The sequence below is a fragment of the Struthio camelus genome, chromosome 3 (assembly GCF_040807025.1).
Source record: "Struthio camelus isolate bStrCam1 chromosome 3, bStrCam1.hap1, whole genome shotgun sequence".
NCBI classification, from domain to species: Eukaryota; Metazoa; Chordata; class Aves; order Struthioniformes; family Struthionidae; genus Struthio; species Struthio camelus.
The window spans coordinates 107,860,549-107,887,744 of NC_090944.1; the positions used below are offsets into that span (position 1 = coordinate 107,860,549).

The 27,196-nt window shown below is 37.0% G+C and overlaps 1 protein-coding gene across 12 annotated transcripts in view; it reads left to right on the top strand.

Moving 5' to 3' along the window:
* BABAM2 (BRISC and BRCA1 A complex member 2) overlaps window positions 1-25,682 on the top strand; it is a 177,892-nt gene extending 152,210 nt beyond the window's left edge. For all 12 annotated transcript variants that reach the window (XM_068939585.1, XM_068939581.1, XM_068939576.1 and 9 more), the window contains 2 exons: window positions 2,961-3,114; window positions 22,287-25,682. In XM_068939585.1, coding sequence (XP_068795686.1) covers window positions 2,961-3,114; window positions 22,287-22,350 — 218 coding nt within the window. In that variant the 3' untranslated portion in view covers window positions 22,351-25,682. The remainder of the gene's footprint in view (window positions 1-2,960; window positions 3,115-22,286) is intronic.
* Window positions 25,683-27,196: the final 1,514 nt, after the last annotated feature.

Sequence of the window (27,196 nt, forward strand, 5' to 3'; positions counted from 1 at the left end):
CTTACAGTGTCGATGGACTTGCATCCACTGTACCGGAAGTAAATTCTTGCCTTTATTTCCTACTTCTGAAATAATAGCTGGCTACCTTGAGATATGTATAACATTTTAGAAGTCAAGGCTATTTCCTGTTTACTTGTCTTTTAGGTGTGGTTATGTTCCAAAATTAGGGACAGGTTTTTTCACTTGGTATGGACTCATCTCATACCTTGCATTAAAGGAACACTTAGTTTAGAAAAATAAGAATTTGGTGATTGTAGGTGAACAATAGTTTTAGCAATCAAAGGCAGGTCCAGTTTTTCAAAACTGAACTTGAAATTCAGAATAATGCTGCTGGTGGCCAGCTGTAAGATGCACAGTTTTAAATCTAATTTGATCACCTGATTTAGCAGTTTATAACTTGAGTCTTGAAAAATCTTATAAGAGTTTTACTTATAAAAAAGAAGGAAATGTTTTCTGATATATTTGTGTGATATCTTTGTTGAAAAAATATTATAAAACATGAAAGGCTTATCATAACAAATGAAAGCTGCTCTGACATGCTATGAATGTCTTGATTATCCATTTAAGCAGTGCTTCTAGTGCTAGATGTTTTTTCCTAAGTGCAAAACTTTTGTTTTAATTACCTGGAAGAAAAATGGTGCTTCTGGCCACCTTTATGAAGGCAGAGATTTTCAAAGCAAACCTAATGAAAATCAGAAATTCTCAAACCTAAGTTAAATATATGGACTAAACTGTTACTGGAGTTTTTTACTAAATTGTTTAATTCTTTTTACACAGTGATAAAATATACAAATATGCAGAGTAGTTTTCCTTCAAGGAATTGATAACTTAAGAAGGAAGATAAATAATGTGCTAAAGAAATAGAGTTTAAATGCTCAGAGCTGGGGCAGTAATGTATTGAGAACTCTAAAGCAAGAGAGCCTGTCTCCCTGCTTTATGTTTCTTTCTCTGGTGAAGTCCGGTAGAGTCTGTGGCACACACGTAGCATCTGTGAGGGCAGGAGACAGCTTGCTCACTGAGAGAGAGCTTCTTTATGGCAACGTTTTCCAAGGATATTGTTCAATAATCACGTTAAAAACGTGATTCCTTCCAAAGAGGAAGTTGACAGAGCAATGCTGCTGTCTAATCTTTATTACAGCAGTGATCTGCCCTTAATTTAGCAGAACTCTGCCCATGTCGTTGCTGTTTAAATATCTGCTGGAAGCTGCTATGTGAGCTGAGTCACCAGTACTTCCAGAATTATCCCAAGATGTAGCTCAGACACAGGATCACAGAACTGGCAAACAATGTGATCTTCAGTGATCTGCTTTATTTTGGGACTACAGCTGGAATATTAAAGTCAATTTTTGTATACTTCATTACTACAAACGTATTTTATTGCAGGTCTTGGAGGGTAATTTGGGGGAAAGCTATGGTTTGGCTAAAAGCCTATCTAAATATTCAGACATGGTTAGAAAAACTGAAAAATGAAGAAAAGAAGGATAATAGCATGGAATTTGGAGAAAGAAAAGCTTGTTGACACTAATATCTCAGTCTATGGGCAGAGATCTCAAAGGAAGTGCTGGAATTGCTGTTCCATGAAGTATTAAAAAGTAGAAAATATAATACATCTCCAAATACATGAGAGGGGAGATTCCGCTCTGCATGAGGGCAGGTTTAATGATGTAATGTTCCTTTCTCTTAAAGGTCTGTTGTTTGTAGCGATTTTGCAATCTGCTTTGGCTCTTCCTTTGGCTATTACAACCTACTCATTAACTTAGGATTCTTTACTTCTCTTCAAGAAGGACTGTGAAGTTACAGATAAAGAATACTCAGATCCCAGGCTTTCGTGAATGAATTATATTCTTAGTAGTTTATTTCGGTTGTTGCTACACCGAATGGGGGAAAATGCTTTAAGATTTACAGGGAAGTACAGTTGCATTTGGCATGTTCTTTCATCTTGCAGGGTTAAAGAATTGCAGTTTGGGGAATAAGAAAGGGTTTGATTGTAGGTGCTTTATAAATAAAATCTACATCTTTGGAAAATGCGCTTTTTTCTGTTAATCTTGGTGCCAGATTAGACCTTTAAAGTAAATAGTTTAGCAGTCCGGTGTCATAACTCACATGTAACTACAGACTTCTGAAGTTTACTGAAATTAAAAGTGGAGCAAGAAAATCGTAAGTATAAATCTAGCAATGAAAAAGTTAAGTTAAAAACTAGTTTCTGACCACATTAACTGTTGTAGGCTATTTTATTGTTCTGGGAGACCTAGCTGATCATGAGACAGTGATAAGCAAAGGGAACTAAGACAGAAGTTCTGATTTTTATTTTTAGAGAGATGTTCCTGGTGTTAATGACTTTGTAGTGTGTTTTTGGGTTTATGGGTTTTTTTTTTTGTCTGTCCACTTGACTTTCAGTCTCAACTGCAAGTTGAGATCTGTTCTAACTCATGTGACTGAATCTTTCTGTATCCTTTATCAGACCATTTAACCTCCTTAAGTTTCAGTTTACCCAGCTGTAAAATGAGAACGATAATGCTTTTGATGTCCATGGGGACACTAAAAACAATTGGCTAACGCTGATAAAGAAGAATTTGTTTCTTGAATGGAAAGCATAAACAGAATGTATTTTGATTTCCTTTGAAAGGGAAAATTTCACTATAAAAGAAAGATGATATTGCATTATTTTTTTCTGCAACAAAATGGGCATGGCTTAAGCAGTATGATTAACATATACATGCACTATGTACACAAATTTAATTGTATATTTTACAAAACAATTTTGATAAAGCAGAACAAGACATGCAGCAATATAATCAAATCCTTACTTATAGGGAAAAACAGATGGCTATGTTAGAATTAATCATCATTTTCTTCTTTTCATCCCCTTTAAATCGATAGAAAGGAATGATATATTCCCAGTAAAAATGGGAAAGAAAAGAATTATTTATTTTTGTGACTATCTTTTTCTTTTCTTTCAGTTGACCTACCCCTATACTTTCCTCGAGACCAACCAACCCTAACGTTTCAGTCAGTCTACCACTTCACTAACAGTGGACAGCTGTACTCCCAGGCCCAGAAGAACTACCCTTACAGCCCACGCTGGGATGGCAATGAAATGGCCAAGAGAGCAAAGTAAGTCAGGCTGCTGTTTCATACTAAAAAGTCCATTTGTTACATGATCATCTTTTGGTAGAAATTTGACGCATTTATCTGTACGTTTCCAACGTTGTGAAGCCTGAAATTGTTTTGTTCTAATACAGTCTTAGGATTCCTGTATATGAGTGTAGACAGGTACTTTATTAATTATGCTTACTACATTAGTGCCAAAAGACTGATCAAAACAAGGGCTGCCTTCTAGGCGTTGGGCAAGCACAGAGTAGTGACAGTCTCTGCTCCAAAGCGCTTCCCATCTAAATAGACAAGATAGCCCACAGCAGGGGTAATCTGCATGATAGCAGCCAATCATGGTAATTGCGTGGTGTTGTGTGGGTGTAGAGGAGACCCTGAAGGAAAGCATGTGAGATGGGAGAGAGCAAGGAAGAAAAGCTGGAAAGATATGGATTAAGACTGTAGTGGAAAGGCACAGAAGAACAGGGGAAGTTAGAGCAAAGGCCAGTCAGCAATGTGGAGGCAGTCCTATAGAGTTTGAGGAAGTTAACTGAAATCCAAAGACCCCTTGCTATTTTTAATGCTTTTTCTGTTGCCTTCTGGCTGTTTCCTCTCCCGTTTTTCTGCAAGCCCTCATTTCAAGATGGGGAGATAGCACTTCAGTCCAAATATCCACTTCAGTGAAAGATGTCAGGGCAGACTCCCCACGGTGATTCTGTTGCAAGGGCAGACTGACGTGGGCAGGAATGCTTCTTTTGTATGCTATATATTACCCTGTCTTCTGACGAAGCAAAACAGATTTCACCTGAATGGAGCAACATGGGCAAAGGCCTTGCTGCTGTATTTGGATTTTGCAAGCTAAAAATGTTAGAACAGCAACAAATTTAAGCAGGCTGATTATCAGTTGTGCAGCAGCACATAAAGACATCAGATTGCTTAAATAGCGTGGCATATTGGAATGAACGTTTTGAATGATAATCAGAAGATTAAATTAAATTAGCACAGATGCATAAGTAAGGGAGTCAAATGGAAATAGTTCAAGCTGAGAAAATCAAATGAATGGCATGGTCATAGACCGATTGTAATTTGAAAGTGATGGAAGCAAACAACAAATGACTGAAGCATTTGCAGATTTTATAATGCTTTAAATTTTATGGAGAACATGAAGTCATATTTTGGATTTTGATCTATTGTAATAGAAATATTTTTGCTAGTATTTGGTCTTAGTAACATACTGTCTAGGGAATCCGTTTCTTGATCAAATACATTTTGTTTTAGTGGACTTGTTTCTTCTTTCTAACACAATATTATGCATCTTTTGTTTAAAAAAAATTAATAACTGGAAGCATCACTGTGGCTTGTTTTAAGACTGTACTGTAAAATGCGCTTACTTTGCAGCTGGAAGCATACAATACCTGTGTTCTGTCTGCTAAGTGCATTCGTTTATGAGTGGGTGTATACAAATGGGCTTCTCCACCCCGCACTTGAAATTTAGAAGTATTGCAACAGTTTTTTTAAAAAGCACTAAATGGGTTCACTTACTATCACATGTACATTTTATGAGGTTATTCACTCTTATCTTTGAGCTTTTGCATTTAAGTTTTACACTGGATACGTAACATAAGAAAGAAGATGAGAAGCAAGGAAGAAAGTGTGTTACAGTTTCTGAAATAACTATCTTTGCACTGCAAAGAGACAGAGAGGTTGCTCTAGTTAAAAACACTTTGCTCGCAGAAACGGGTAGTGATTCCTGAATAGGTACCATAAATAAACCTGTATCAAGAAAACTGTGCTGTTATAATGTATGTTAGCATATTTTAAGAAAGATTTCTAATGCAACTTAGCATCTGTGTAAATATCCGTGTTTTAAATGTGTTTGCTAATATTTCTTAGTAGAAGATAGTGTGTTTCAACACAACCAACTGATTTTTGTTTCATTCTATTTTATTTTTGCTGTGTCCACAATATGGGCCAAGTATATGTGAATATTATGTAGGTATGTGGGAAAGCGTTCTAATTAAATGTATTAGTTAAAGCACCAAGTTAAATCAGCCCAATTTCAAAAAAAATGAATATGTGATGCAGCCTCTAGAAGCAATGTATTGCTGGTCAGTTGAAGTAAATTTACCCCTGGATAAATCAGGGACAACGTTATTGTGTTTTTAAATGGTATCTATTAGCTTGTGCTTATATGTAGTCTCTTTCCCTTTTAGCCAATCGGTTTCCCAACTGCTTGGCATTCTTTGAGGAGGAAAAAAGTCTCTGTTTATCTTTCAGGCTCTACTGTTCTAGGATCACAGGATCTCCCACTTGAAGTTCTGGGGTCTAACCAAATTCTACTCCCTTATTCTCAGACACCTGCGGGATCAGTTTACACCAGCTTCCTCACTGTAGCTTAAGACACCATCAAGGGTGGCTCTTGCTTGCTCTTGTACAAGCTGGGCTCATTCGCTGTTCAACTAGGCATTGAGGCATGTATGAGGCATAGCTCTCCAGGATGTAGAACCACCGTGAAGTTCAGAATACCATCCCTCTGAGACTTTCTCATCCTCGGTTTTGGCAAGCCCGGCCTGTATTTGCAGCAGGTGAACACAGCCTGCTTATTCGTGGGCCAAGCTGTCGTACGTTCATGCCAGAAGGGACTTTGGTTCTGAACCTAGGCTTCTCCCAGTTTTTTTTCAAGCAGGTGAGCCCACCCAATTCCTTCAAATCGGGGACTAAACTCGAAATTCTTGGTATCCGCTCTTAACTTCATGGCCCCCGAGCAAAGTTCGGCATCCCTTTTAAAGTGAGGACTTAATCCTTTGTGGTAGCCTACAATCACTACTACAAGCAGTAGTAATTAGAGTAGGAGCAAAATTACTCCCCTGAAATACCCACATATAGATGTAGACTATATGCAATTGCACTTACACACATCACCTAAATCTAAAAGGCAAATTGTCAAATCAGAATATCACTTCAGCAGAATCTTTTTCAGTCACAGAGAAAAATTGCTCATGTTCTTTCTGAAATCATTGGAGCAGTTTATGCCTGTCTGATAAATTCTGCATAATTCAGTTTCTCTTTGTGTTTACTCTGTCCTCTTAAGCAGTTTTTAAAATCACCTTGTTTCTTTGAGGCCCACTGAAGTAGATTCATCGTTGAAAGATTGCATCTGGAAATTGAAGCTTGCTGTTGTCTTAGCCACAGGATTGTCTTCCGGCTTGATTTAATTCTAAGAGATGAATCAAGTCCGAGTTAAACAACGTGATCCAAATGCCTCCAGATTTCTTGTTTCTCAGCTAAGCACAAAATTTTAACCTGTTCCTCTGGCTAGTAACAGCAAAAACAAAATGATTAAAAAGTTTCTTACAAGCTGCCAAGATGCCATTTCCTCTCAGTTCACATCTCAAGCTTTGTCTCTCATAGGTCATTTATTTGTATGTCTGTGGCTGCATGTAAGCAGCTTCTCCAAAAGATTTTGTCTTAAAATACAATAGCAAACCTAAGAAAATACAGTAAATTATGGAAAGTTAGCAGCCTTGTTTGTGGTGTACGTGTGAAAACATCTCTGTGTGGTTTCCATGGGAAAGCTCTCTTGTTTTTTGCTTAAATAGGCATTCAAGTGTACATAAATGGAGTCTTTAAAGAATATGCAGATTCCAGAATATGCCTGGGATTTTATGAAGGAATACTGTAAATAAAGCTTGTTTGTTTATACAAATTAAATCCAGTTGTTAGATGCACTCTGGCCAATTTCTGTCTGACCCAGCGCTCCTCTGTAGGCTTTGGTCGTACTTCAGGGACTGCAAGTTAGGACTCGATTTACTCTTTTGTGCTACATAAGTCCACCTACCCATCATTAAAAATAGCAAAAGGATGGAAAACTGGTGTCATAATAAAAAGTCGTTCTTAGGGTTCATATTCATTTTTTCAGGTAGGCTAATAAAGCTTGTTTCTGAGTAACACTGCTGACTAACAGTGGCCGTTGACTGATGTTTGCCGAATGTGCTGTTAATTTTATGTATCGCTCCGTGCTCTGTAAAGGTAAAAGCTTAGAAGGGCTTAAGTGCTGTCAACTGTATATTGGCTATTGCTCTGCCATAAGGTTAAGTGCAGCTTAAGATTAGAAGCACACACACCATGTGTGAGCTACATACATCTCACCAGTGCTGTTGCAGCTACGGTTCATGCTCAGAGCACCCATGCTGTGATTAAGAAGTGTCAGGCCGTAGCACTTTCAGCCTCATCAATAGCTTTTCCTTCAGTATCATAAAATGAGAGGATGTGTGTCATGTGAAGGTGATAGTTGCTATTTGGCCAAGACTGTTGCATTCAGATTTAATGCTTCTTGTAAGGAGAGGAAATGTTTCAGTTGTTCTACTAAAAGGATATCCGAAAAAAAGGGGAGAACTTCAGGCTCTGCAGGGCCCATCATTGTGTTACTGTTTAGAGTTACTCGTGGTAAATTGCCAGTGACTTGCTGTTACATTCAATATATTTTGATATGAGTGCCCTAATGAATTTTTTATATTGACATTAGCCAGTTTTTCAGCTCATCCACTTTTTATTTTCAAGTTAGAGTTCTTCCACTTTTAGGGCAGAACATCCATTGATAGATTTTGCATTCTTTTAAAATAACAAGTTTCTCTAGTTCCTCAAACCTGTTGTTTTCTGTCTGTGCCACCTTGGATCTCATTCAAAAGTTTACAGGAAACCATTGCACCCTCTTTTGCAATCTCCTCACCTTGGTAGGTGTAATTAAGATAATTATTTGTTATAATTTGGTTCGTATTGCAGTATTTTCCCTGCCCATTCATAAAAGTTAAAAAAATATATTTAAATGTACTACATGATTATTTCATGTACATTAGGGATCTTTTAATGGTAAATTTCCAAAAATTAGGTTGTTTGCATTCACACACATTCTCCCCAGAAAGCTTTTTTCTTGGCTTTCTGTCTTTGGCTCTCTTACAACGTTACCTTATAATTAAGAAGAATGAAGTATAGAGAAACAAGAGTAGGGAAAAGAAGCCTAAAGCCTCAGGCCATCATCCTTCCCAGTATTGCTGTGTGTTCACTGGTCTCTGAGCATTAGGAAGGTTCAGAGGATTCTCTTCAGGGAAGAGCAGAGACTAAAGAGTCAGGTGCTGAGCTGGGTCACTTTTTAAGCTCTTTGGTTCTCGATAGACTCTTGTATTCGAAACTACACAAAAGCGATTTTCTTGCCTGCAATCAAGTAGGGTGGGCATTTAGTTGCCCCAGGTAGACTCTTTTCCAGAACACAAAAGGGCCAATATGCTGTGACAGCCATAGCGAGAAGAGATGTGATGCCCCAGCCATGTGAAGTTTACTAAGAAGTTAATTTGATTTTATGGATCATTAAATCAAAACTCTAATTTTCTGTTGGAGAGTCATCTGATCAGAATTCTAAACCAAAAGTAGAAAGGTAAATGAAGAGAATACATTTTGTTAAAATATTTAAGGAATGTGTTTGTTCGTGTAGGACATTCTGTAGTTGATTTACTAGGAAACTTTAATAACACAATAATTTTGATTGTAAGATATAATAGGTAAAATACTAATTAATAAATATAAGTTTTAATTGGAATTTTCTCAGTATAGTGCTTACATTGTTCCTGTACATATACTACATTGTACAGTGCATATACACTGAATATACAGTGAATATGATAAAGTCACACTTATTGAGTCATATTTTTCCTGTTCTTTTCTTTAAACGTCTCCTTGGATAATTAAGTCTGACTCTCAAGATATGGCATGTTAGTTTCTGACAGGTGCCTGCCAGGGATCTTCAGTGCTGTCATGCATTATGTGGATTTCAGCCAAGACAGAAGGGCTGGGGTACTTGTTTCTGGTCACTTCTCATTAAAGCTTTGTCTGTGGGATAAGAAAAACAAGTATTTAAAGATGAAGAATATAAGTACTATAGATGTGTGTAGAAATTAAATGTCTGTTGGGCTAATATTTTGTCTGTGTGTTTATATAGACATTATATGGGTATGTGTGATCTGTTCGTGTGTATATGTAAGTATATAGTAAATATTCTTTCTGCACAAAAGGATTCTGCCATACATTGACAAGAGAAACACACAGAACAGGTTGGAGGAGTTTGTTTGGTAGAAGTGGAATATAATAGCACTGTGCTGGTAAACAGCTGCTTTATAGTATTAAGGGCTAGCATTTAATGTAGGTGGTTCTTAGATAACCAGGATTAAATGTTGTTCTAGAAATACTATGATCAACTGACTGCTCTGGCTTTTTTAGAGAACTCCATTACACATTTACCGAAGTAGCTAAATCTATATTAGAGCATGGTGTTATAGTTAAGACCTGATACAAAAAGTATCTTGCCTTGCTTTTGAGAAAAGGGTAGAGAGAAAGCTATGATTTTGGAAGAGGCTGAGTTTCAGCCCAGATCTAATAATGTGACTTGATCGATTACAAAATAAGCAGTTACATAAAAGTAGTAGGTAGGCCACATTGTCTTGTCTTTGGGGTGATATTTGCAATAGCTCTGTTAAACACAAAGAACAGTCATACTAGGTCAGACTGAACATTTAGCCCAGTACTGTGTCTCTGTCAGTAGTTAGTAGCTGATGCCTATGGAAGAGCGTGGACAAGGACAAAATTGTATTTTCCTGGCATATTCTACCATCTTCAGGGATTTCTACACTCCGAATTGGTATGTTTGTATTAAATAGCCCTGACTGGATTTTCTTCTGTTTGACTAATTGCTTTTGAACTCAAGTACAGTTTTAACACTATAAAATTTTGTGGCAAGGGATTGCACGGATGAACTATGTATTATGTGAAGAACTAGCTTTGTTGTCTTTTTACATTTCTAACTTCTGATAGCTCCAGTTGTTGCCCCCTAGCTCTTGTATTAGAAGAGACAGCAAATAATTAATCCCTCTTCATCTCCTCCATAATGTTTATGATTTTATAGACCTTTTCACATCTCCTCTGTCACCCTTTCTCATAGTTTGTTCACTCCCTCCTTCTATAGAAGGCTTTGCATATTTCTGATCACCCTTGCCCCCCTTCTTTATATCTTTACCATTTCTATCATATTCTTTTTGAGGTAAGGAACTCTGCATGTTTTTCATAATATGTTCACCATGTATTTATATGGTGACATAGTGGTATTGTCTGGTATACGCTTTATTCTGCTACTGATAATGTTTGGTTTGCTTTTCTGCCTCCTACTGAGTGTTACACTGACATTTTAACATCAAGATTTCCGTACTATCAGTGTTTCAGAGCCCATGTTTTTAGTGTATGTTTGTCTCACATACCTCCCTTTTATGTTTGTCAACATTGACTTTTCACCTGCTATTTCATCATGCAATCTCTCGGTATTGTAAGGACCATCTGCAGTTCCTCGTAATTGGCTCTCGCTTTTCCTTCCTCGACTAAATTGTTGTCATTAGCAAACTTTGCCATCTTCTTTTGCTCACTCTTGCAGATCGTGTAGGAATATGTTGAACAACACAGGTCAGAATATCATTTCTATGCACTTCCTACTGGTGATTTCCCCCTATTAATACTCGTTATTCATTCTTGTCTTTTTTTGATACCTTGACCTGCTGTTTTTTCAGTCCTGGACCTTTTCTCCTATTACAGCAACTCATTTTCTTAAAAAACCTTTGAAAAGCATTTCCAAATGCCTATTGGAAAGCCAAGCAGAGTGTGTCACTAGGATCTTTCTTGTCCACATGTTTGTTGGTACCTTCAGAAAATAATAAGAGATTTGTGAAGAATGAGTTTGCATTACAAAAGCCATGTTGACTCCTCTCCAATATATCATATTTATTCAAGTCCACTAGCTCTCTTTCTTATTATAGTTTCTACCAATTTGTGTAGTATGGACTTTACATTACATTATGGACATTTAACTGGTTCGCAGGTCCCTCTTTCCTCTTAGACTCCCCCCCCTTTTTTTTTTTTTAATTGACATCGTATCTCTGGTACTAGACTGTTTTAAGCAAGAGGTTACATGCTATTTGAATCACAGAATCGTTTAGGTTGGAAGGGACCTCTGGAGATCATCTAGTCCAACCTCCCTGTTCAAGCAGGGTCACCTAGAGCATATTGCCCAGGATCACATCCAGACGGCTTTTGAATATCTCCAGCGAAGGAGACTCCACCACCTCTCTGGGCAACCTGTTCCAATGCTCTGTCACCCTCACAGTGAAGAAGTTTTTTCTCAGGTTCAGATAGAGCTTTGAGAGCTCTATCTTGAGAGTTCAGATAGATATTTGAGAGCTTAACTGTTTTTAAGCTTGAGTTTCTGTAGAACTTTGGGGTATTTCTGTCATCTGGGCCTGCTGATTTGCTAGTGTGCGTTTTGTTGATTTGTTCTTTACCTTTTTAGCCTACGTTTCTACTTTAGTCAGCCCTTTCAGTAAGTCCCTTTAAAAGAAGGGTTCTGGTATGGCAACCTCTTTAAGCACCTCCATGGTGAAGGTCATGCAAAAATGACTTTAGTTTTTTTCTTTGTGGCTTTATTACCTCTGGGCATTTTTTTTATTTTTTGATTGGCTTTTGTACTATTTGACAAATTTCGGAGGAGGGGGAGTTAGTTGGGCATCACAACATTTTGGTTTTTAACCAATATTAAATTAATAAGTGTCTTTTAGTAGTTTTTGTATGTTTATTGAATTGTTCCTCAAACTCATTTTTATTTGTGTTACTCTATTTTTACATATAAGTTTTCAGAGTTTGTTCCTGTCTGGTTTTCTTCATTTGGAGACATCTCTCTGACCTTTTGAGAATTTCCCCTTAGTTGCAAACATATATCTTACAAATAGAGAAGAGAAGTAACTTCTGTAATATGTTTTATATAATCACAGATGTATGGCATCTCATTCCTTTCCTTCTGACTGGTTTGTCCTAATGAATATCCAAACAGGACTCTTATGTTTTGGTATGTTGCCTTTGGCCCCTTTGATAAGCGACCTGGCAAAGCAAAGTGTATAGCATGATGAAATGGCTGCTTTCACCTGCAAGCAAGCTTAGTTCAGGGATGCAGGGTGTCAGACTCGTTATGGATGCATCTGTGGTGGAACCCTTCGTTTCCGGGGGGATGATAAGTTTTTTCAGACTCTGAGGTACAATTAAGGGATTCAATAATGTTTTAAAGATTGTTCCAATTCTATTATTACTTCTGCGATCGCCTTGCTTCTTGCATCTCTGCGCTTGTCTGCTTTCCTTACAAGCCTTGCTTCTGAATGGGTTCTTGTCCAGTCTTTTGTCCTCTCTCCTACCACTTATATTGTCCCTACTTTCCCCCCTCCTTATTTCACCTTATTTGTCACCCTGCCTTTTATAGTTAGAAAAGATTCTTAGTTGTATCTTGTCTGGCATCAACTCTCTCCTTCAAATTCACCAAATAGTTTGCTAAATAACTGCTCTGCAGTAGCACGGTTCAGTGTGCGTTTATGTAGCCTAGATAGAAGGAAATAAGAAGTGTCTTGAAAAAACAGTGTCTCTTTAAGAAGTTAACCTTTACCTGAAGTGGAAAAATATCTCTATGGCACTTCAGCAAATAGGAAAAATAGAGCAGGCTTGTCACAGTGCAGCTCATAGGACTGGAAATTTCTTGTGAGTTAAGCGCTATGTTTAAAAAGACTATAGGAAGACTGAATTTTTCCATGATGACCTTGGAATATCATTCTCATGATCCACTGGCAAGGAAATGGAATGATGGTGTTGTGACAGAGAGCTTCCAGCGCCTCCCGTTGCTGCAGACACTTGGTACCCCAGGCACTGAGTAATCCCAAGGGGGAAAATGGAAGTTGAGAAAACAGAAGCAAATTTGCTGTGATCTAAGACTGCAAGCCTTCATCTGATGAAGCAAGTCTATTTATGTACGTTGTGGAGAAGGTGAAGGAAGTGAAATATCTCTTGAATTGGCAAGCAGAAGGCATTGATAAAACTTTCAAAATAGAAGTTTGTTCTGCTATGTATGTTTTGGCACGCTCAGAGTCACTGGGTCTGTAGGGATTCAGAAAAGTTTCTTTTGCAGTTACTGCCTTCAGTCTTGCTGTGATCCATGGACATCGATTATGTCCAGCAGCTGTTACTTCTGCAGTTGTCAGTAAAGTCTGTGCCTTGGGGAACATGTATGTTCTTGGAACCAAAATTATCATCATCGGGAAAGCAATGGCCCTACTTATGCTGTTTCTTTAACATAAATATTGTTTGCCAATGTGTATCCTGTTCTACAGTCCTGACTCCACTCCAGTTCCCTAGAACCCCCTTCCTTCATATTTTGCCTTTAGTCAGGTTATTATATTTATGGTTGTTTTGTTATTGAACAGGTTGTCAAGATTAATTTTGCTTTATGGTAAGTTAGGCAGCAAAGTCTTCTTAATTTTTACAGCAGAGCTATGTTGAATTCTTGGCTTTATTTATAAAAATGAACCAGTGTCTTAGTTTTTGGAACAGAGACCCAAATGGATTGTATTACCAAATTGAAATTTAATTATTTCTGATTGTTTCGTATGGAGTAAAGCCACCTGTTATTTCTGTAATTAGCAAACCACTGAAAAATATGTCTAAATGTAACTATTTCTTGCACCTTGCTATGTGACTTGCGTTAGAACTTGCAATAGCTCCAACAAGAAGTTCTGGAGGAAAAAGGCACTCTTTATAAAATATAGCAAACAGCTTTTTGAACTGAGAGAAATTTAAGGTGTAGACTTCAGATATGTTTACTTTCACTAGTTCTGCTACTTTTATTTCCTGTTACAGTTTCGGTAGCACATTTTATTTTGTTTGTAATTTCGAAGACTATTTTCTGTTGTGCAATATTATGAAATGAGCTGAAGGCAATAGTACTTTTTAAAAAGTCTGTATTTTGACAGCTGCCTTGCTGCAGACCCCTAACTCTATTGATGCTTGATTACTGTCATGCTCATCAAACTGACTTGCACAGTGCCTTTCTGTAGACTGACAGGTAGAAGTGGACATGGGAAGTTTACTAAACTCTTTATAGGTAAATCACAGCAAAAGGAAGTAGACTGGGAGAAAAGGTAGAAAGGCAGAAATATTACAACAGGAAGAGATTTTATTTGATGAATCTATTTGGCACCTGGAAAAAATTGCTAGAAGCATAATGGCATTGTGCACTGAATCTTTTGTACATTTGAGTGTTTAGCTAGTTACAGTAGTAGTAATTTAAGAACTATTGTTTTGCTGTTGTATAAACACTTTGAACGTTTGCTTTACATTGCCAATTTTGGAGATGTCTAAAATGGAGAACTGTAGACACAGTGTTTCACATAAAAGCAAAATATTTGCTATAGATAAAGCTGCTTAGTAAGGAAATTATAAACCACATCCCAAAAAGCATACCATCGAGAAGCTTAATTCGGAAACATGAATACATTCCAAATATCCGTATGTACATTTGAAGTGATAAAAAAGAAATCCTGGAAAAAAAAGTCCATATTGTTCTGCTGCTGTGCTTGGATAATAGTTTTTGTGATTTTCAAATTATGGTTTAGAATTTCTGTTGCCTATTGAATGTCTAGCTTAGCCATAATAGGCCTGATTTTTATTAGTTCCTGAGTCTTTGCCATTTGGAAGGTAGCCGTTTTGTGGGTCTGCCTGTTATAGTGTGATTCAAACTATGCATCCAGAAGTCATTATACTGAGAAATATTTGTCACTTAAAATGTTTTAATATCTTAGAGTTGCAGAGTAAGATAGTTTGTTTTAACAGTTATTTTCTCCTAATAGCTGTGTCATAAAGTGTCTAGCATAGAATTAATCATCTATTACCCCATTGTTGTAAGAAAACAAGGAGACTTTATTGTTCCTTTCTGTCATGAGTGCTAACGTATCTTTAGCCTTGTGAGGAGTGCTTGTAGAAGTGCTTGCGAATAAAGAGATACCATAATGTGGGTCACTTAATTAAAGTGTGTTTTTAATGTATTATATACAATAAAAATAACAAAGATGTTTAAATGTCTCAGATCTGAGTTTACAATGAAAAAACTAACTATGCCTAGAATTGGTATGAGAGGTATGAAAAGAATGGGCTTTCAGTAGCTTTGAATTCTTTTAATCTGAGTCATTGTTAAATGCAAGCCACGGAGATACAGAAGGAAGACTATAACCACCTGTTAAAGATCTAAAGAGCGCTCTTACGAAAAGTGACCCAAATATAAACCCACTAGTGGAAAAAATATAATAATTTATTACTTTAAGTTCCTTTAATTCAACATCATTAATACTGTTTATCAAAATAGCTCCTGACAAATGGAGTTTTATTTAAAAAGATGCTAGCATCTTTGGCTTTGCTACATTATAAACAAACAGCAAATCCTATCATTTGGAGAGTTCTGATATATATCTTCTAAACAAGAGGTTAATTATTAGGGTGCCATGAGACCAGCCAACTAACCGTGCTTATATAGTCAGGAAAGGACAAATCCTGTTGTCTGGGGCCCGGAAAGGGATTGCTGTGGGTATTGACTATTTTCAAAACAGGTTTTCATTGTGTCAAAACAAGTTGCAATAGGAAAATAAAAATACAAAGGCACAGTACATATGTATGTATACTACGTGCAAATACTTTGTACTTTAGAAAGTGAATAATCACGTGACGTTGATAAGGCTTGGAGAAGCTCTTTTATAATTCTAATACGGCCATGCTTTTGAAATAATTTATATAACAAGATTTTTTTGCAAAGTGTCAGCATAATAATACTAGTCTGAGAGGAATAGGTCAAAGACATCAAGAAGCCTCAGGCTGTCCTTTACTCTGACCTACGCCCTTCTTAGTTCCTGTTTTCACCTAATGAAATTGGAAGAGAGTAGAACACCACTATTCTAACTAATTTATGAACAATCAGTCATCTTTGGCCTGGATTTTTTTCTGTCAGGATTCTGTGGATTAGAAGAAACTTGTAGATGTCTTGCAGCAGTTCCATTATGGTGCAGAAGGAGAGAAAGAAGAGATGCAAACTGATGCAAATTAGAGCGACACAAATCCTCAAAAAGAAATGGACAGTAGTTGGGGTAAATGCCTGAGATTCTGAGCTGTATTCTGTACAGCTGAAGGGGGTATGATTCATTCCTCACCCTCTTCCCCAAGCAATTAACTGCAATTGTGGAATATTCTAACATATATTCGCTGTTAATCGTACTGGACAATTCAAACAATGGAGGATTACTGAGGAGAAGGGTGTCTTAGCTACAGACCCTACTACAGAAGACTGGAACATGTTACGTAGAACTGTGAGATCCCCATCACTGTAGGAGTACTTGCCCTAGTCGGATATATTAGCTTGAAAAGATTAAGGAAAAGAACCCCACTATTTCATGGTAGGCCTTGTAGGCCTTGCTAAGACTAGGAGAGAAGGGATGTATTTATTACATGTACTAGCTAATATAATTTTGAATACATTAAGGATGTGCTGGAAACAGAGTCTAATACTTTCAGAATTTGATGCTAAACCCTAGTCACAGTAGATAATGAAACATTCAAACAAGGGTGAGTTAAAATTTTGAAACGATGGATCATATTTAAGAATAGAATTTGCTCTCAAAATGAATAGTAGAAAAAAATCCCAAGTGCAATAAATTGAGGCTGTGATTTGATGTGAGAAGGAACACAATACAAATGTTTGATAAGGTAGGAGAAGGTAATGACAGCCTGTAGGTCTTTGGAAAGATCAAGATTTTTTGCTCAAGGGCTTTCAATTGCCAGTGAAGAATGTGCACAGATAGAATACACTGTGCTAGTCGTGGGCATGTTGCTTTGCAGCTAAATCTGTGCTTAGTATTGGTCCTCAGGATTATTTCATCACCTTCCTTTTCCTCAAATTATCTCTTGATGGAAAAGGCACTTGGAACTACTGCAGATAGGACTAACGAGGATGACTTTGAGATGAGAGTGCTGGAAAACTTGGCACCAACGCACTCTTGAAAAGAGGAGGTTAAGGGAAGTCAGTTTTATGAATGACTTAGGAAGATGATTCATCACCCTATGATAAATTTCCTTGTCCCAGACAGAAAAAAACAGAAATCAGATTGGTATGGCATTTTATACAACTTTTTCCCCAGAGAGTTTGAATCCTGATGTTCTGCTCGGAATTTCCCACATCAAGGTTTTAAGAGAAATAGAAACACCTATGCAGCTCTTTTAACACTGTTACACAACAGGCAGTAACAAGGATACCATTGAATAGTTAGCTCTAACGCCAGTCAAACAAAGACAATAGCAAGAGAAGATAAATGCATTGCAATGGTAGAATGCTTTCACAATAAATAAGCAAAGTGCTGTTCGATAGAGATCACAGGTGCATAGCTTAAAATCTTTGGAAGGGATTTTCAGTATTGGAATCTAAAGACCAACAGGTATTATCGGATGGTCAATGTAGATTTTCTGCCAACTAAATGTAAAAAATCCAGTACTGAATTATACTGAACAACATGACATTTAGATTGAAATTTCATAAAAGCATGTGAATTCTGAGTCAAGTATGTTTTAAGCACCCTAAGCCCACACCTTGGATTTAGACATGTATCAATATACATAGGCTTCTTGAGACCTTGTACCACAGTCAGTGTTTTATACCACTAGAAAACATGTAAACAAAGAATGATCTATTTCTACCTTCTTTTAATACTTACCATTTGCAATAGCAAGACTTTCCACTGGATAATAAGGTGAAGGAAAGGTAAGTGCTTTACTCTCAGCAGATGTCCTTGAGCGTAGCAGCTGAAATTCAATGTACCATATCGAGTACATATAGTGGTTAACTAGAGAGAAATGTGTTGTTTTTTGGAGTGCTAAATAAAAATTTCCATAGAAACCCTATAGCTTACTACCTTGAACTTGGAAAATGACCATTTGAGGGAACAAAATCAAATAGAAAAAAAACAATAGATTCTTACAGTAAAACACTTAACAAAGAGTTAGACATGTGCCTGTATGAAGATTGGCACCCACTCTAAGCTGAGAAGAAAGCAAGTCTTTACACTGAGTTTAAGCTAAGATCTAAACCATTATGAGAGGGACGCAGAGCCATTGTACTCAACGCTTGCATGAAGAATATCTGTGGACTTTGTACAAACCAGTTTCTCTGTACTTGAAGGAGCATTTTATGGAGCTGTTCTTAGCTTTGTGTAAGGTCACTGTGACACAGACCCACTGAGAACAGGCTAGAGTAAAGCAGGAGAAGGAAGGAACTCAGTTTTTCCCAGAAAGGAGAAAAAACATTGATCAAAAACTGCTCTCTCCAGTGTGATACAGCCTAGAGAAACTAGATCAAGCAGCAAAGTCTGCTTTCTGCATCTTCAGCGTGATTCAACCAGTACCCAAATTACTGATTTATTTTTAATAACCGTTGACTAGAGCTGAAAAACTAACCTAGTGGATGTAAAAATAATAATTTCAAAACACTTCTGAGATATATGAGGGTATCACGTAGCAAAGCGTCTGAAACAACAAGTTGAGAGATTTTTACATTATGTCCGGTGACAGAGCACAGGTCAAAGTTCTTTTGACATATAAATTCACGTGGATAAGGTCATGTGTATGGGACGTGAGAAATTAATCTTTTTCAAAAGTTTGTTTTACAAATTTTTGTAAAACTTTAACATTCAGAGTTGCTTATCTGTATATGCGCAGGATGCTAGAGATGTGCTTCTATCATTTTAAAACTTAACCTTTGTAAAAAGGATAGTACTCCATGTGAAAGAGGCCCATGCCATCTATTCTGTAGAAAACTTTTGTCCTTTAGAAAATTTCCTTACTTTTCTAAAAGTTATTTTATATAATCAATTGTAAAATAGTGCATCCATTTCATAGTCCTGTTTATCCTATCGTGGAACAATGTATACTTTAACCTAGATGTCAACTGGTAGATAGATGAAACTTGTCTGCTGTCAGCCAGTAATAGCTTTTTCTACTCCTCCTTACTAATGATCTCAGTAGTTGAGAGAAAAGTCAGAATTTCCATTTCATAGGAAATTCAAATATTTTGACATATGGTTTACCCAAACTTCAGATGAAAACAAAATTTGAAAAAATTTTGCTTGGAAAATGTGAAAAAAATGTAATTTGACACTGTAATGCATCTGCTAACAGTAGCATAATGCCTCCTGGAAGCAGAATTTTTAATGATTTACCCCATCATTCTTGCCATGGGTTCTTTGACTAGACTACTTCTGCTGTTATGCTTTTGGTTTTTGACTCATGTGATGCCTTGTCTGGCGTCTTTGAGATGCTGGGCTGCAGATAAACAGGTCAAATTGATTGACTATTTAGGCTTAGTTCCACAAACCAAAATATCTCTATGCAGGTCAACCCAAACCAAAGCACGTCATCTTTTCCTTCTTTTCCTATTACGAACTCAGTAGCGTTTCCATAAAAATATATGCATCTTTGCAAAAATATAATTTTCCATTGAAAAAGCATATGATTAAAAGTCCTGACGGGATCTAATAAACTCTTTCCTGCCTGACCTACTCCTTAATACAGAGGTTCAAAATAAATCTTGTACTTTTGTAAAATTTCTAACATTGGCCGTTCCCTCCCTATATGTGGTGTTCATTAATATCAAAGCAGTTTAACTTACCTTATCCTACTTCCCTATCTTTCCTTTTCAATCTATTAAATATGCTAATACAGTTCTACCAAGTATATTCTGCTTTCAGTCTCTTTGAAGTATTTTCTGTTGTTGTTGTGTTTCTTTTTGTTTTTTTTTTTGGGGGGGGGGGGGATTGCTTTCAGCGACAGCTAAGAGTGTGATGATCCATAATTTCTTTAATCGCAAATACTTGGAAATGTGGGGTAGTAGGCGAAGTAGAGAAACATATTCTGGGTAAATATTTGGTATTATACTTACCTCATTCTGGACAAGACCACAAGTGATAAGGAGAAACACAAGTGTGTACTTTATAGTACAGAAAGAAAAAAAAAGATATTTACAAATTATGAAGTACTAAAATAATTTTTGTAGCATATGGAACATCTACAAGAGGTTCATTTGAACTACCAGTGAAATAAGATCCTCTTTGAAATAGTACATTTGATCAGACTGTAAGGAAGAGTTTGGTTTAGTATTGCAGCAAAAGATACAAGCTGCACTAAAGGAATCAGTGAAAAGAATGGCAACTGATGTGGATAAAGATGGTGTAGGAGTGTATGTGTGTGTGTTGTCACAAGCATTCGTTTTTGGAGTTTACCTAACAGAAACATGATTGAAATGTAACACAGTAAATGTGATATTCATACAAAGCGCAGAAATGCTATGAAAGAGATGTTTCAGAATATAAACCAAATGCAGAAATGTACTTCTGCTTGTATTGAATTTAATAATTAAGACTGTTACCAATTTAGGAAAATATAAGGGGAAGTTCTAAGTAAAATTTATCAAGTGAAGAAGAGCACAGACAAGAAAGGCGAGTCTACAGAGAAGCTATCAAAGAGGAAGGAAGCAAGCAGAGGAAATTTAATTAAATTTTGGGATGGTTAATGCAGGGAGAAATAAAAGGGTGGTAGATGCTGTGGTTGACAATATGCAAGGGATATTCCATGAAGTAACAGAATGATGTAGAGCTGACTGGGACATACTATAACAGGCCGCAATTTCAAATATATGCTATAAAAACACAAATACAAAAATTTTATTCGCTTGTGAGAGTCAGATGATAAATATACCTTCTTAGCTGGTTTACATATGCAACATGTGCCAGTATGAACAATCACTTTTATGGGCATAATTTACGAGGGCTAGCTTTTGAATTTTGATTCAATAAATCTAAATGTGTTCTATAAATACACATCAGAATCTGTGTGTGCTAGGAAATGTGTACTGGTTGTCTCTCATTTCTTTTCCATTTCTAGGCTCAGTTCCCCAGTCCAGAAATGCTCTTACTTTATATTCCTCTTTTAACCTTTGGACAGCATCTCATGTGTCTTTACAGCTTTTGCACAAAAGCTGATTGTAGCAATCTTTTAATTAATTAGGCATAACATCACAAAGAGGCGGGGAAATTTCTCTTTTGTGCTTTTACAACATTTTTTGGTGTGAGAAGGTATAATTGATGTTCAGTGATTGCCAGAACTTCCACCCAAATTATGCAATACATATCTTGATTGATTGTGATGATCATCAGCATATGTTTGCGTGAGGAGGTATACCAGCAGAGAGACTGGTAACATAATGAGCATAACTGCAACTATTCTTGCTTTAATTTTTCTGGCATGGTTGGGTTGGGGGGGAGGGGGTATTCTCCTTGCATAGAAATTTATAAAGATCAGTGATTTTAGTAGGGAAAAAGAAAAGTAGAGATACTGAAAGTTGAAGTTCAGTGTACTGAAAGGAGTAGGCAAAAATAACACAGGACAAAATTCTGAAGCAACTTCTAATATACCGTGCAAATAAATGATATCACTAGAAACACGTAAGATCTGTTTAATACACAGCTGCATATCGCAGTGCAGTGAACTCAAAGGTACAGTTCAAACTCAACCTTGGATGCTTAGAATCAACTCATTTTATGGACTTAGGAGTCACTCTGTGATTTGCTAGGGAGATAGACTAAGATCCAAAATACACAAAGTTCCTCTTAGCTTATAGAATAATATTCTGAATTTCAGAGTCTAATAAAAGAAATTCAAGTTGATCCAAAGTGTTAGTATTTATTCTCTACAGAGAATTAGCTACATCTTATGTAAATGCCTGCCATCAACAGTGGTTCTGTATTACGTCAAGGTTTCTCTGAGGAGATAGATAAGAGCTCATCTCCTGCAAGTATTCTGAATTTCCCTGACGATTTTTCTGCTCCACTGGCTTACCTGTCTTTAGATCTTTATGCCATACATATATAATACTGTTTTATCTCTGCAGCTGTGCATTGGATAAAATTTGGAAGGTGTTTCAGGCCATTCCTCTGACGGTGTCAAGTTACTGATGTTGACCACATTAAGCAATGTGGCATGCTCTTTATGGTGAGAACACCAGTGGAAGTAGTGCTAGCTGGTCTAGAAAACTGAAGTATTTGGACCTGCATATTAAAAACTCAGAAGAAAAGCCCATTTATGAGCGCTTACAATGGGCTGAACGCAACAACTTTATGCATCTCTTTGTTAAAATTTTGGCTACATGCATGCACACACCATGTTCTAAGTTTATTCTTTCCTAACCATGGACTTTCTTTTTTCACTAGGGCGTATTTCAAAACATTTGTCCCTCAGTTCCAGGAGGCAGCATTTGCTAATGGAAAGCTTTAGACAACCTTGGGCGCTGAGGCGATACCGGATAGATTCTTCAGTCTACACGTGTCAGCCCCCACGAATTCCTGGACGTGGGTTGGATCGTCTCAACAGGTGCTTTCTTGCCTCAGAAATGGGTTAAATTGCTTCAGTTTTTGTCAGATTTGGGAAACACAGACCTCAGCTAGTAAGCTCAAAACCGAGTATTTGATAGTCACCCTTATCCCATCGCCTCTGTCACCACTACTCCTTTATGCATCTACTGGATTAATTTTAAAAGTGTCTGTTTAGATGTGATAGCATTTTCCTGTGCCAAAAATGTGCTATGTGTTATGCCTTGTTTCAGAACTGCTTGTCTTCAGATGGTGTTGATTGGATTGTTCCACAAAAATATTTTGTCTGTTTTGAACCTTTGTATATTTAGTTAACATTTCCAGTGTAACCTAAGAACATATAAGACTGCCGTATGTACCAGAAATGCCTAATGGACTACATAGTGCCATATTCTGCCTTGGATGATTGCATCTGATTATGGTTGTTACTCTCACAGGTATGGATATGAGTTGTGCAGTTCAATTCTCAGTGCCTTTCAGGTTGGTCTGATAGTAATATGGCAGGGTTTGGAGTTTTTTTCTCAGTTGTAAGGTCATCCTGTATTAAATGCTTTGGTTTTATGCTTTGTTTTTATTTCCACTTGTATACTTTCAGTATTTTTCTAAAGAATTTTCCTTTCTGTTATGAAAAAGTTCTACTGCTTTAGTACCACTGCACAAGGAAGTAGTTATATAAATTAGTATAACAAAATAAATCTCTTTGCTAGACCTATAATTTTTCCAAGTAAGATAAATACTACTGAGGAGCAAACTTTTCACAAAAAAATGAATGATGTTGTGGAAAACAACTGATAGAATAATACAGGGCTATAGATGTATTTAGCTTAATGCTTAAGTTCAGCATGTCTTCTCAGAAATTATTTTAAGTGTATATAACTGGAAACATTACCTCCCCTAATTCTGAAATGCCAAATGCAAGATCCTGCCTATTCATCCTTCCTTTCATGCTGTGTGTCAGGCGCACCAGACACGGCAAACTCTCATGGTGTCACTTCCCAAATTAATTTGTAAATAGACCAGGGTACTTTCCAGTAAGGAATAAAATTAACTGTGTATGTTGTTTATAAATGGCATATGGAAAATGTACCCTACTTCTGCTAAATGTAAGGAACTAAATGAACTGTATGCAGTTGATACAGCGGCACTGAAAAAACATTTAATTTGAAGTTATTCACTATATCACCACTATCTGCTTATGCAATGGAATCACATCAAAATAACTGATTGGCAGTATTCCCCCTAGCCTTTCCAACACTCGGGATTTTTACTAAAATTGGTGCTTTTCAGTGAAATATCCACCTAAGGAATAGAGATAGATTTTGTGCATTGAAGCTTAATAATTAAAAATTCCGCAAATAATTTGACCCTAGAAACTACAGATATTTTTAGCTATCTTATACACAAAATTCGAGCTTGTATCTTGTAGTGAAGTTCTTGACTGGAAATTAGGCTGCAATCAAAATTAGAGGCCTTATTTCAAATCTGCTGAAAAGGGGTCATGTTCTGTCCTCTGAGCCATCCTCCTGTGACTCTGGCTACTTTATATGAGAGCAGTAAACATCTCCAGAGGTCTGAGGCTGCCTTCTCTCTCTGGAGGCATTGTGTTGGGCTTTTGTATGCGAATCAAGACTTACAGCAGACGTGGAGGGGTTTGGTTTTATGTGAATAGTAAAGCTGTAACTCGACAACCTTAAATGACTAAAAACAGACATCGTTGAATATACTGCGACACTCTCAAATCTGCGTTTCTTCAGGTAAAAATCAAAGCCAGACACACACACTGAAGAATAAGCTAACTCTTGTGACTGAGGAGGGGGGAGGAGGAGGGCTAATGAAAAACATTTGTTTTCATAATATTCAAAATCTTATAGAAACAATCTCTAGTTAATCTTCAAAAGGAAAAAAAATCTCAACAAGTTTCGTCTGTAGATCCCTGGAGCCTTACTTTTTATAGCAGTGTTTGATTCAGCATTGTAGTCACCACCCCATGAACACAGTATTAGTTTTATGTACTTGATTGCCCTTGATACAAGTGTCACCAATAATTTTTTTTTAACTTTTCAGTAATTACCATGATGCTCTCAAAGGCTAGCAATTGTGAAACGTTTAAAAAGGAAGTCCAGTCTTCACAATTCACATTCCTAACCAAAAATGTGTCCTTCAACTAAGTCTGAAGAATTTTGGACAAAGGACTGCTTTATTGTTAAGGTGTAAGTGTTTCAGAAGCTTTGTGAGAAAAGACTTTGAGGATATAAAAAGCCCAAACCAGCCATTGCTTATGTTAAGTTAACTGGTGTTTCACCAACTTTTCACTAGCATATGTAAAAACAAACTGGTGGTTTCAGTATGATCTTACCTGACCAGGTGTTCGTCTCTTTCGTGCCACTAGCACTATTCGGCAAAAGTTTAGGTAGAAAAGTTGAGAAATTATATTGCTTGTGTTTGGGATAAAGTCTGCAAGCCTATCAATTTTCAGGTTAGGAAAAAGGCATTTTTTCTTAAACAAAACGAACATTTTTGTTATTTCAAAGCCCCCCTGCACTCTTTGACCCACCCAGTATTTTACAGAACCCTTCCTGACAGTTCTCAGGAGAATGTATTCTGGATTTCAGCAGTACAAATGGGATATTAGGAGGAAAGACGTGGCTATGAGTGAATTCTTCTCTTCTAAAAGAAGATTACGTATAGATACTAAAACAAAAGAGAGTTGGTTTGAATAATTTTATATCAAATCAAATATTTATTGTAGCAAGTTACGTTAGCCACAAGAGTTGTAATCTAATAAACTGGAGTTAATTCTAGTATCTCTTGTTGTATGGTAATATCCATTTTGGCCAGTTTGATGGGAATGAGACTTTCAGCTCTTTCTTTCCTGCTATGTGATATATGCAATTAAAACGAACAATCAAACCTAGGCTAGTTTCTGTGGTTTATGAGAATCACAAAACATATGAGAAAAGTAGCAATGTTAGGAACATATCTGAAAGCTTAAGTTTACTCTGTCAGAATTTTAACTGAAGGAATGCAGTAAATCTTTATTCACTAGACCCCATTAATGCACAATTTTCCAAAGGTCCTTAGAGCTCAAACTTACAGCTGAGCTGATTTATTCATCTGTGTACACAATCCACTGTGCTAAAAGTAATACCAAATAATTTAGATTCAAAGCTAGAATTTTTGTGAACTTGCTGCAAAGCCTGGATAAACATCTGGAAGAATAAATAAAAATTAACAATATTCTGTGTTGTTTGGCCTTCATTGATCTGTCTGTTGTGCTGGTCATTGCTTTGTTGATCAGCGTGTTTCATCTGCTGAATCAAGAACATTTTCAGCATTTCTGTGTCTTTAAGCATCCTCCCATTCATTTATGGAGTAGATTTGACTCCGTTTCTGAGAAAAAAATCATTGCTGAAATTAGCACGCATCTGCTACGCATTGTTAAAGCCTTACTAGGCGTGCCTTTTTGTGTATTTCCTTGCTCTCCTCTACTTACTGCACTCAGCATCTTCAGTGAATCAGTCAGGAAACCAGATTTAGCAATGAAGTGCAGTACCTTAAGTCTTACCTCAGGTGATTTTACTCAAGGAGACTTCTAAAGTAGGAAAGAATGGAATAAGTCCCTTCAGTCTCCTCCTTTACGTGTCCCCTAACGTAAGGCTGGGGGTTGCGTAGGGATCAAAAACTGCCCAAGCGGTACGGCCTGCTGCTTTGTTTTTCCTTTCTCGTCTTCTACGTCAGTAGCCTTAACACAACGGGAGAAGCAGCAGGCGGTAGAAACCTGTGCTAGTGTGTGAGGCGCGCTCTTACGGATTGCAAATACACTTGTAAGACCAAGTGTGAGCAGGAACAATATTTGAGCATGAAAGGGCAGCAGTATGCGGAGTCCTGTATCAGGAGAGAAGGTGAATCTCTCACCCTTCCAGCTGGCTGATTAAGGCATGCTGCAAGAAGCTAATAAGCTTTAGACACAGCTTCTGACCATGACTGTTAATTACAGGGTGCTGTGCTTTACCAATGAAGCAAACAAAATCTGTGACCAAGCAGGCTACCAGTGAACACTCTTCCCTTAAATTACTAATGTCTCAGTAATTGATGTATTGTAACGCTCATTAAATCTAAAGGTAGCACTGTTTAGTACTTCTTAAATGTTACTGAAAATCCCATAATTCATCTCCTTTAGAGTTTTTATTTTCAGGTGTCTGTAATGTTCTGAGGCAATTTGGCTTTATCCCTGCTAGTTAATGCTATTTTTAGCCAGGCTGAGGTTCATGTTTTAACAAGGCAAACAGTAGTTATTCAAGTGCCTGCTAGTGTCCTATGGGCCTGCATTAAATATAGAATGATTTGCTGTAAAAGAAATCATTCCTACTGTAGAAACTGGTCTTATTTATTAAGCTCAATATTATATCCTCCACAACAGAATAATTGTGAGGAAATGCTCCATTGTTATGCAGAACAGAGCGGATGATCATGCCAACGCCATTATATACATCTCCTTGCGCCAAACCTTCGTTTCATTTTCATCTTAGCATCAAAAGGGGGAGAGTGTATCCTCCTTTTCTGAAGAAAGCCTGCACCTAAATAAACCATTGATCAGGTTGTATCTCTTCCTGTTTGTACATTGAGACAATAGGTTTTGTCCTTATGGGCAAAGCCAGTAAAAGTCTGAACCATATACATCAACAGAACAGTTTTTTATAATTATTTTTACTAAATTCTGTAGATTCAGAGAATAATTTCAAACTTTGCAC